Genomic DNA, 12148 nt, shown 5'->3' on the forward strand with positions numbered 1-12148 from the left:
ATGGTTTTATTTTAACATTTGCTTAATTTTTGAGCCAGATTTATTTTAAAACTCTAGCGTTTCCCGGGGGTCCGGCAGGGCGGAGCCTTCCGGGGCCCGAGGGAAGCCCCAGGCTGCGCCCACTGACATGCAGGTGGGGGGCGCCGCCTCCCCTGAGCTGGGAGCGGAGGGAGAGAAAAGCAAACTCCGTTTTCTGACCGCGGTGTTCGAGATCCTGAAGCCCTGCTCGGGACCTTGAAGCAGTTGCGGATACGTTGTGCGTGCGGAGGAGCTCTTGGCCTCCCGGGAGTGCAGTGACTACAGCAGCTCCTCCTGCCCCGGGGGTTTTTCCTTGGCAGTTTGGATTTTCCAGCACACCACAGATCAGAGATAAAAATTCGTGTTGTGGTCAGTTATCTAACACTTCAGCTCTTTAACATTTCTGTATAAATCTTGTTAATCTAAATTGCACGCTTGGAGTTTATAAGCATGTTTCAAAGGACCAGAGCATGGACCTGAGCTCGGTTTTTATTTCTGTGTTTATCAGAACTGATTTGCTAATCTACCGCTTTTAGATAAGCTCTAGATTTGAGCGTTGCCACGGTTCTGGCAGCTGCTACGTTTGTACGCAGCTTTAAGAAACTTTTGTCTTTTTTAAGAAGTAGATTTTGGAACAAACCTGGCCCTGAAGTGATTAATAGTCTGTAGCTTGAATAAAAGCACCCTCATGTGTCAGGACTAAGCATGACCAGAAGAATAAAATAAAACACACAACCTGTGGGGCAGAATTGGGGAAGGACTCGGTTTGGGAAGTTCAGCGTGGAAGAGGAGTTTCACATTCCCGTTGTAAAGAGTTTTGTCTTGCAGGCTGGAAGCCACAGGCTTCCCTCCTTACTCCCAGTGAATTCCCAGCACTCGAAAGAGATGACTGTATCCACGGTAGAACTTTTCCCAGACAAAGTCTGTTACACACAAAGGGAGATAAAATATACTTTAAATAGCAACAGATATTCCACAGTATACAAGAGGAGATTTTCTGCAGAACAATAGATACAAATAGCAGCCTGGAATGACCTGATATTAGCTGTGGGTTGTCAGGGGGGTTCCCCCCCCTTTCCTTTCTTGTTCCTGTGCGTTAGCTTACAGGAAGGAGTGTATATTAAACAAAGGATAAACTTGCATAAGGGTATTTATCTCTCTCTGGGTAAAACCCGTACTAAGACATGAAAGGTAAAAGCTGCATTAATTACTCAAGAGGGATTCAAAGCTCAGCAGTTTACTAGGATTGAAGGATTTATTGAAAAACAGTGGTTCTCATGTGTAACTCCAGGCAATAAACCTATTTAATTAAAGGCTTAATCTTCTAGTTGACATGTTTGCTACTGTTCCAATAAAAAGCTTCATCTGCAGCCAATTTTTGTAACTGTACAAATAATAGTAGAATCCCTCATCTTTGTTCAGGTTTTTTTAACTGTTTAATTGTATTATGTTGGTTGTATTATAAATATTGAAGGACTTTTGTGTCTTTAGGAATCAAAAGCTCTAAATGGTCTGTATTCCAAATTATTTAAATATAGGCAGTGTGTCTTTATCTCTTCCTTTTTCAAACAAAAGAATATTCTTTTTATAGAGGTTTGCATTCGTAAGGGTATTCTGTATTGAGCAGCAGGTTTTTAACAAGTTTGCCTCTCCAAGCTAGGTATGTGCACTCCTAGCTATCTTACACAAGTATCATTAATTCAAGTTTATGCAAAATTAGATTTTTTTAAAGACACTTCATGCTTTGCCACTTAGAAATTTAATCATGATGTTTTATGAAGGAGCAGATTAGAAAATACTGAGAGAGGTGGTAAGAATAGTTAGATGCCTGGATTATTTTTGTATGATAAAAGCCTGTAGTGGGACTCAACTAAATGTATTTAGCTGAGAAAGGAAGAAAACCAGAGAATTACTAAAATGAATAAAAAATATTTTGATATTGGATCCAGTTCTTAATCCTGTTGCAGAAAACAAGATGTGAGGAGATGTTCTTTATATGTTTTATAAATAGACGTGTGTATGAATCCAGCATGAGTGTGGGACAGTGTACACGCTTGTCGTGTGGTGAAGTCCATCATTCTCTGTGATTTTCTTTTAAGCACCACAATGTTACAAGTACTAGGGTTGATGGTTGTGTTAGTTTAAAGCAATCAAAGGTTAATCAAATCTTAAACCCCTCGGGTATAAATCAAGGAGAAAATTCTGTAGTGTTTTGTGGGAAAATGCTGGAAAACCCCCTTTTTCCTAGGTTGCTGCATTATTCCAAACAGGTGTTGGTCGCTGCTTGAAACACCTCAATCCAATATGGTCTGACAAGTGGTTTAGTGTAACGGTGTCTTTCAAGTCAATCTTTCTTATCCTGAGGTAGAACTTTAATTTAGTGTCTAATCCACTTCTGTATTTGGACTATTTATTTGAATAATCACGTCTTTAATAGAAACATTTGCTTTGCTTTGCTTTAGGTTGGGACTCATCGGGAAGAAAGTGTCAGCCTCAACAGCAACCATTCAGTCCTTCCCAGTACAGTTTCTGCTCAGAGCACAGAACTAAATCATAAAACACAAGAAAGCTACAGAGGTAACTTCCCAGTGATACTAAATGCTGAACGGGGTCTGCAGTAATCCAGAGCCAGCGAGGCTGTGGGTCTCGGTAAACGTGCACGACACAGACGACAGGGACATAGATAATGCTGAGAAATGAAAAGTAGTTCCAAGTCCTGTAAGCCACCGCAGTTGGGGATCCCTGCAGCAGTTGCAGGAGCAGCCCTGTCGGGCGTGGGGCAGCGCAGTGCCCTGTGTCGGGGCTCAGCTGGGGGCTGCAGGACGCCCCACGCTGGCACGCGCAGCCCTTCCCGCATCGCCGGGGGTTCAGGGTGAGCAGGGGCCAGGTTTCGGTCTAGCCAGTAAGAGGACGTTGTTCCAGGCAGGTGTTTGCAGTTCCCTCTGTTTTTAGCGTAAAGAAATATTTGTATTTGTGTTGTTGCATTTGTAGCATGCTTGCACCATTTAGGCAGGTGTGCGTTGCACGTTTGGCCTAAGCCCAAACCTCACTGTCAGTGCAGCTCTGCCCTTAAATTTGCAGCCCAGACACGAGGTGTGAATTTCCTTACCTCACCAAATGTCCTTCTGTCTTGAACAGTGTTTTTCTTAGATCAGGCTGTGGCTGCTTAAGCTGCCCTGTGAATTACGAGCCCTTACCCATGACGCACGTCCGAGTACAGCAGCATTACCCGGATTTCTCTGCAGTTCCTCCTCTTGTCTCCCCAGACTTGTGGGTGGCTCTGGCCTCCCATTGACAATATCTGCTTGAGATTCTCTGAAATGTTTCACTCCTGTGATACTCACACTGATCTCTGGTTGCTTGCAGCATTGTCAGGTGGCTTACAGAGCCAGTCTGTGGCTATAGGTCCAACAGAAATCAAGTCTGAACATAAGGAGAAGGATGAAAATATACATGAACCCCCCTCATCGGATGACATGAAATCAGATGATGAGTCCTCCCAGAAGGATATCAAGGTCTCATCCAGAGGCAGAACAAGGTGGGTTCCTGACATGACCTAGAGAATTTGTGCTTTGTTAATGCTCTGTAGCATGTTGTCCTTAAGTTTGATAAATTTATTTCAAGGCTGTTGTGTTACCTTAGTGCATATATGAATAGGATGAAATGGATAGTTTACAGTATTTGCATCAATTTAAATACAAGACAGAGGATTTTCTGGGAAGATGCCCTGAAGAGTGTGCATTCCCTTATGTTAGTGCCTTGCCTAACGTCTGCCTGTACATACAAGTAGTAAAAGGTTGAGAGGGCCCTGCCCAGCACAGAGGTTGGGGAGTGTTAGAAATCTGTGCTCCGTTGTACCGGGGCCAGGGCTGCGCTTCTGGGTGTGAGGTGTAGAGACGGGGAGAGGCAGCCTGGTCACCCCCAGGCTGGGGGCAGTGCCACAGGGAAACAGCCTTGCTGAACACTTTGTCCCCTCCCAAGTCACAGACAAAACACCTGGAGCTGCCCGAGAGGCCCGACACAAGCGCTGACGTTTGAGGTAACAGTAAACAATCAGAATTTTGCAACCACGTGCAGCAGAGTCTATACCATCACGTGTCCAATGGCATTTTAGTGTGTTAAATGTAGGAGAGCAGAGGGTTTGTACAGTTCCAGACTCAATTGGACAGCCCGATGTTTTAAAAAAGGGCTGTGCAACTTAATCATTTGAAGTGATACAAGAATTCTAAATGTAAATGTTTAGCTCTGGGTATTGGAAGAAAAATTAGTTCTAAAATTGGCCAGTAAGGTCTTTAACTAAACTAAAACTTTTAAATAAGTGCATTGAATTAAAAGTTACTTAGATGCCTTTTATATAAGCTGATCAATTGGAAACTAGCAAAAGCTAGTTGTTGAAATAATTTACTGTTCACCTGACAGAATGGCTGAGTCATCTCTTAACTGCACATCCATCAGGAACTGGCTGAAGCGGTAGTTCGGGTCCATTTCTGCTTCGGGGGGCAGCACGTGGCCACTACTTTTCCCAGAGATGTTTACCACCTGTAGACAGTATCCTGTGGATATTCTTCAGGCAGAAACCATTTAACATTTATTTTCTGGAAAAGGCAGGAACAGCAAGAATTACTGTGAATACTTATGCACTGATAGCTAACACTATCATTATTATTTAAATATACTTCAGTATGAAAAAGATTAAGTGGGAAGAAGCTTAATTTCATCAACTGGAATTTTTGAACCAGCAGCAGGATCGCTTGTCTGAATACCAGTGATATTTCAGTATACTTTTATTTACACTTTCTTGCAGCAGTACTAATGAAGATGAGGATTTAAACCCAGAACAGAAAATAGAAAGAGAAAAGGAGAGGAGGATGGCAAATAACGCTAGAGAACGTTTGCGTGTACGAGATATTAATGAGGCGTTTAAAGAACTTGGCCGTATGTGTCAGCTTCATCTGAAGAGTGAAAAACCACAGACAAAACTGCTTATTCTTCACCAGGCTGTGGCAGTCATCCTCAGTCTAGAGCAGCAAGTGAGAGGTCAGTAGCCCGTTGCTGTGCTGGGGCAGTTTGCCTGGTAGCTCTGATACGGAACAGTCTCGGTCTCAAAATCTGCACAACTTACCAGAAGTATGTTTGCTGTTCTGTAATGAAGTTGAAGTTCTATAGAAAAAGCAAAGAGTTTTGGTTTTTTTTTTTAATAAAGAGGGGAAAGAAGGTGGTTATGAGGTTTATACTTTAATTTTTCTTTTTTTGTCCTGGTCCTGTGCAATTAGCTATCTTCACCTATGTTTTCAAAGTAAATTGATTCATTAAAACACTGACACAGCTTGCTTTAAATTGTAGCAAGCACTTAATTAGTAGTATAAAAGCTATAGCAAAAATAAGGGATCTATTTTAAGATGAACCCCACGTAACTGAAATATTAAAATGCAGTGAACATAACTGTGTTTACTTAGGTTTTTGCATTAAATATATGCTGGGGAGGAGGGAGGAAACCTACTTTAATTGAATCAGGGCTGGGTTTGCATGTATTTTCTTTCCCTGATTCCTTGTAAATTTTTCCAGAAAAGAAATAATGGGCCTATTGGTAGGTGCAGATGGAAGAATTCTTTGTGCAGTTTCCTCTCAGGGAAAGAGAGTTCTAGGAACCACGTTCAGTTCTTCAGCTGTTCCATTCCCCTGTGTTGGTGAAGCTACAGTCGCCTTCTGAGCTCCCTTTAAGCTTGTGTCAGAGACAGGTTGGAGTTGTGAGGCACCTTGCTTTAACTGCTGGTCAGCCCTGAACTGCTCAGGCACTTGGCCCCGGTGGTCACTGCAGGTCCCTTCCAGCGGAAACTGTTCTCTGCAGGCGGCAGTGAAGGGGCCAGTGTCCTCACGTTAGCCTGCTTTGGGCTAGGGAATAACCTTCCTCCTCGGTGGAACCGCATCGAGTGACTGGAAGAGCCTTTCACATGTGGCTGATGTCAGGGGTTACGTTTGCTTAATGTGCTCCATCGCTGAGTCACCGAGCGATGTTGGTGTTTTATTTTTCTGTACCTTGTTTGTACTTCCATTTCCTTGCTTGCATTTTGCACAGGAGATTCAAGCAACTTATTAAAAGTGTATTGAAAGTGACAAAGTGGGTGACTTACTACAAAGGAAGTAAGCTTGTCTTAAGGGTGAGGTGCTGTGTTTTCAGGCAGTGTTTTACTGACCAAGTTTTGATGAAGAAACTCGGTGTCTCTGGTCAGAGTTCTTCCAAGGCACATGGAGCAAGTGGTTGCTCTGCAGATGAGAGCATGTCTTAGCATCTCCGAGACTTGACCATAGGAATTGTTTTTGGTCTGCAAATGTTTGCCGTAGTCTGGAAGATAAAGCTCTGTGTTACGAAGAAGTGGCAATAACATTCATCAAGCATGGTTTTCAGACATTGAAACCCATCAGGTCCTTTTCCCTGCTCTCACAGATTCTGTAACCCACAGAAAGCTACGTGTGAAAATTAATAGAACCACTTTTGCCTTGGTGTCAGAGGTCGCTTCCAAATCCTTCGTCTCTGGTGGAGAACTTTCTCTAAATGTACTTGCAGTTAAATTGGGCCTATTCTACGGGCAGTGTAAATTGAGCACTTTTCCTTCCTTACGTTCCCCGTCTGACCGCAGCCCTGCCTCTGCACCTGCTCCTGGGAGCCAGCGGCCGGGGCTCTGGGTGGCGCCCAGAGGAGCTCTCACCACTGCCTTACATAATTGCATAAACAATGTCCTCTCTCTGCTGGTAATGAAGCTCCTCATTTTGTGATTGGTGCTATTCAAAATGAAACATTTCAGATTTTAGGCTTTAACTGTAGGCTAGCATTTTTATCTCCGTTTCCTAAATCACTGTAAATTAACTTCCTTTCAAAGTTTCCACATAATTAAATCTTCTTTAAAACTTCTAGGCAAGCCATATTTAAACAAAGAAAACCATGATTAAGAAAAGTTAGCAGGTTTTTTTCCCAGTAGGCTCTTTGGGAGTGCTCATCCTTAGGAGCGGGAGGAGGAGGCTGTTGATAATGACTCAGGAAGAAGCGGGATGAGCAGTTCTGCCCCAGATGGCCTCTCTCCGATGGGTTCTGCCCCTTGTCAGTGTGCAGGGGTCAGCAAACTGCCCTTCCCAGCGGGCTGCCTGTCCAGGGCAAGGGAAGGGCTTGTGCTCTCCCTTACAGTTAAAGTGGCATCCTCAGTCTTAAACTGCAAACCAGCATTCACTGACGGCTAGGAAAATACCTCACAGTGTCGACTGAACTCAACGTGTGCTGGTAGAATATGTTACATGCTTTTTGTCCGTTGTGATTTACTACTTTGATTCATGAAGAGCCATTTTGAAGAACAGAAACAGCTGAGTTTTAGAGGCTGTCATTATTTGAAAGGTAGATCCAAATCTACATCTATTGAAGCTACTTGAGGAAGTGGAAACATCCTGATGGAAGTACCTTGATAGCCAGTCCACCACGGGCTCTGACTTCAGTGTGAAATAGGGTTTGAAAAATCCCCAGTCCTGCTCTGTGTGACTGCTGTCATATTCTTTGGATCTCAGTGAGATGGACACGATAGGATTTCACAGACTTGAGGGTATGAAGAGAACTGCTCACTCAGGACATTTGACCTCCCCTGTTCTAACAGCAGGCTAATAGAGGTGAGGAAAGAAGCAGTAACTCTAGTACAAGTGGTATGATGTCAGTAGGGTTGGTATGACTTCAGCATACCAGCGAACCGTGGAAATCTGGGTTATTACACTGTAAATTACAGAGAGTTCTCATTTTGCACTTAGCAACTTCTGGTGACAAGGGAGCACTTCTAACAAGTTTTTTAAGGTGTATGTAGGCAGCTAGTAAAATATTGTTTGAAATACCAGTTTAGGAGCTGCCTGGTAGATCTTCAGTAGTGTTTGTCTGCTGCTTTAGACACCTGCATGTTAGCATGGGGACAGGAGTAGTTAAAAGAGGGAAACGGCGTAACAGTTTTTCCTGCAGTGGTTAACGCATCGATATTCCCCTTGGTACCAGCGTGTGGGATGTTAAAAACACTTTTCTGTTACAGAACGAAACCTAAACCCTAAAGCAGCCTGCCTTAAGAGAAGGGAAGAAGAAAAAGTTTCTGCCGTATCGGCAGAGCCGCCAACACCACACCCAGGAAGCCACCCTGGCCTGAGTGAAACTACCAACCCTATGGGTCATATGTGAACACCAGCCAGGTACGTCTCTCGTCCCTTTGTATTGGCTAAAACTGGGGGGGATCGGGGTTGGTTTGTTCTCAGCTACTGAGCTGCCACTAGCGCCAGACTTGTTTCTGCTGCTGAGCACCTTCGCAGCTCTGAGCCTAAGCAAGAGCAGGCAGATTTGTTTAGTTTTATAATAAAACAAAACCCCAAGAAATCATCACTGGAGTCTCTTCGTTTCCATGCGTTGTTGCCAATGGCTACATCTCATGGCTCAGGTGGCCTTCTTGGCATGACATCAGAGGAACAGTTAACAGCTTGCTAGATAAGCCAGGCATAATAGCGATGAATTATACATCCTAAATGGTCTAAATATCACATTAGTTCATTTAGAAATCCATGTATTGTGTCCTAGTGCTGATACACTTAGAGAAAACAGTTCTCATCTCAGATTTGCTGCCTGGCTTAAGGCCAGTCCTTCTAACTCCAGTCCCGTGCCCAACAGAGATTGCTGACTATCTGAAACCACAATCTGTATTAGTGAAGCTGGTGAAGATTTAAAAAGTCATTCAGCTTTGCAAGGTAAAGCAGCATTTCCAGAAGCCCCAGTACACAGTGAGTGGGTCATTTCAAACATGCTGACGGGGAGGCCTGACAGGAATGTTGATCTTTTGGTTTATTATGTGGTGTTGATTGGTTGGTTGTTTTTTAAAAATGGGGAAAAACTTGATTTTGAGAAGAAAAAAATCTTGAGTATTCCTCCATGCCTCTCAACCAGTAGAACTGTTGCTGCTTTCAAAAAGAGTAAGAATTTGGGTTGGATGCCCTTATTTTGATCTGCCACTCCAGTCGGTGTTAGCCTGGGGAGGTCTGTGGTGGTGTGTGTACAGACTGGTTTGCTTCCGTTTTAGCTGAAGGTCGAGGCCTGCATCTTGCCAGGATGTATCCCGTGGAAATTTATTATTCCCTGGTGTTCTTTAGGAAGCAGCAAAACAGCATTTAAACCAAGTCTTATTCATGTTTTACCATCCCTTATAGGCAGCTTCTTTCTTCAGAAATAAAATGGGTTTTTTTGGGAAACAGGGTGGTTTGAGTTTCTTTAATTTGTTTTACTTCATACCAGAGCAGTAGGCTACTTCTGAATTGTCAGGTAATTCTTGATTTACAGCAGGCTTTCTAGTCTGTTCTTGCCCTATGAATGCAGTGAACCACTTTCAGAAGTTTACTGTATCTTTGCTTTTTTAATGGCAGTAACTCTGTAGGATGAGTGAAGTAGGATGAGTGAAGAGTTGAAATTAGTTCTCTAGCCTTGATGTTATGCCTCTTACAGATCCTTTTCCTAATAACCCTTTGTTCTCCTGAATTTCTTTCCAGAATTCCAGAATTATTGGTAGGATACACAGAAGGTGACCTTTCTTCACAAGGACACAGACAACTAACATTATATGAAGACACAAACCTGACAGGAGAAAACACTTGAAGCAAGAAACCCAAATGCAATCTTATGATCAAAGCTACTGGTCAACACCTGCATCAGGATTGAAGATACAAGATCTTCAGATCGAATTTCAGCCCATGAAATACTCTGAACATATCATTCTGTTGCAAGCAGTGTGTCGCTTCTGCACAATCAGAGACTGTTGTGATCTCTCCACTCATTGTGGAAGTTGCCTTGTGCCTAAACTGAATTGACAAATGCATTGTAACTACAAATTTTATTTATTGTTATGGAACTGTAAAGGTCTACATATAAAGGGAAAAGTTAACATGTTTAAAGCTGATAAAATTTCAGCTGGATGCCAGCATTCACTAAAGCTGTTCACATTCAGAGAACAAAGCAGTGACAACCGTCGACCCGTAGCATTCCCAGCATACCTATTAGTGTCTTAAAAAAGGAAGGGAAAAGTCTTTTGTTGTCCTTTCCTCTCCTTTTGCCATATGACTAGTGTTTTCCATGCAATAGGAAACTCTTCCTTGGTATAGCTTTTTTTATGTTCTTTTTGGTCTCTGGTAATCTGAACAGTTATGGTCATAGTTCCCCTTGACGCCCAGCTCCGTGCCTCAAGCCCCTCAGAGGCCTCCTGAAGGCCGCAGGCAGGAGCAATACTGTGACCATAACGTTTCTTGGATTGAAAAAGTGATTTTGTTTTCCCTCAGACTTTCCTCCAACATTTTTTTTTTTCTAATTATAAACAAAACCTTTTTAGGCTTCTAGGCTTCATAGTAAAGCTTGTAACGTGAAGTGTAAATTGGGTGGGGAGAATCTACTTTGTTAGAGTTGCTTTGTTTTCCGAGCAGTAAGTACTACATATAGTACATGTAAAGTGTTAGCTGTACGTAAGCACAAAATGCATTAAAATACAAAGGAGATTTTTTTCAGGCTGTAATTTTGGTGAATAGTAAAATCCTGAATTCACCGTGGCAGGTAGTGTGATGATAGAGCCACCAGTAAGGTGGGCTTACCTACGTAATGGAATAAAAGAGCAATGGTCACCAGTTTTTCCTTCCTGTACACATTAATTATCTTGTCATTCTCGCATGGCTCCTCAGTGGCGACAAGAAGATGGTGTGAATCAAATGCAGAGGAATGCCCCCTCCCAGGCCATAGCCGCAGTAACCCCCACCAGAACAGCGTCCCCGAGTAGTCCCGTGTCCCAGACGTGGGGAAGTGGCTCAAACCCCTCTGAACTTCCATGGAAACTGTCTTCCACTGCAATGACCATGGGAGGAAACTTCCTAAGCCGAGGTTGTCCGAGCTGTTGTTTCTGTAGGGCATCTTTCATCACTGGCAATTGGTTCACACACGAAACAGGAACAAACCAATAATTTTTATGAAGTCATTTGATTTGAAAGAACAAAAGATGGATGGTTAAAATAAACTAAAGAATTTAAGCTCATGTTTTGGATGGTTCCTAACAAAACAGTTCGTGGAATTAGTGGACTCATTTCTATTACTTTAATTTGCATATCTCATCAGATAACACCTGATTATATCTGTGGCCTTGTTCTTCATTTCAGTGTTTATCAGCTAAACAAATTTGTTGCTTATGACGTGTGAAAGTGATCACGTGCCACTGCCTGGCCTTTTTCCTTCTAAGCTTGTTGTCTTTTTGGCTATATTAGACTTTGCAGTATGCCCAGAAGCTTTCCTTCATAAAATAGAAAGAAAAAAACATTTGGCTTATTTTTCACTGTAGCTAGTCTTTTATACAATAATCTTGTAAGAAAATTTCTTGAATTCTAAATATTACTCTTTCTAGATTTTTGAAATCGAAAAAGTTTTCAGTAAAAAGTTTCTTACTTTATTTTACTATATTAGGTAGTAAAAATGTAGGGTTATTTACCATAACCTGTTCATTAATATCAGAAATTTACAATAGCATTGTAAGACCATAGTAGGGTTCTAGCATACCGTGTAGTACCTATGGAGTATTGTAAGAGCTAATTGTCCGAGATGAATTGCTTCTCATCTTGTTCTCCAGTTTCCATTGTTGGTTTATTGCAGATTTGTACCCTGTGTCAAATTTCAAGGTATTGCTGATAAACCTTTCCAACCAGCAGCAAGAAGTTCAAAAAAATTTCTGTCAATGTAACAGAAAACACTATGTATATAACATTTATGTAGCAATAAATGTGCCATCTTTTTTTTAACATGGTAAATCAGTGAGTTTTTTAAATTTCTCTCTCCTCGTAGGTAAATGCATTGCTTGAAAAACACCGGCAGAACCAGCTCCTGCCTTAGCTGACTAAAAGCTCACACACTGCCAGGGCATGGCCTGGGCTGCAGGCACAGACGTGGTGCTGCTACTCTCCGCAGAGCTACAGCCACCCCCAGGGAGCTGAGGAGGAGCAGGGCCCTCCTGCGCTTGGTGCCGCGCGGGAAGGGGATAGCGCAGCCGATGGCAAACGGAGCGGCCGCCGGTGCCTCCTGCTGCACCTTGGTCCTGTCCTTTGCTGG

The 12148-nt window shown here is 42.7% G+C and overlaps 1 protein-coding gene across 6 annotated transcripts in view; it reads left to right on the forward strand.

The window, feature by feature from the left end:
* The window catches only part of TCF12 (transcription factor 12), a 169803-nt gene extending 157953 nt beyond the window's left edge, over window positions 1-11850 (forward strand). For 4 of the 6 annotated variants that reach the window (XM_026855652.1, XM_026855654.1, XM_026855655.1 and 1 more), the window contains 5 exons: window positions 2481-2595; window positions 3385-3556; window positions 4823-5055; window positions 8073-8226; window positions 9565-11850. In XM_026855652.1, coding sequence (XP_026711453.1) covers window positions 2481-2595; window positions 3385-3556; window positions 4823-5055; window positions 8073-8215 — 663 coding nt within the window. In that variant the 3' untranslated portion in view covers window positions 8216-8226; window positions 9565-11850. The remainder of the gene's footprint in view (window positions 1-2480; window positions 2596-3384; window positions 3557-4822; window positions 5056-8072; window positions 8227-9564) is intronic. The other 2 variants (XM_026855653.1, XM_026855657.1) reach the window with 1 other exon arrangement.
* The last annotated feature ends 298 nt before the right edge of the window (window positions 11851-12148 follow it).

This window comes from Athene cunicularia (genome assembly GCF_003259725.1).
Source record: "Athene cunicularia isolate RWA chromosome 10 unlocalized genomic scaffold, athCun1 chr10_part1, whole genome shotgun sequence".
In the NCBI taxonomy this organism is placed as follows: domain Eukaryota; kingdom Metazoa; phylum Chordata; class Aves; order Strigiformes; family Strigidae; genus Athene; species Athene cunicularia.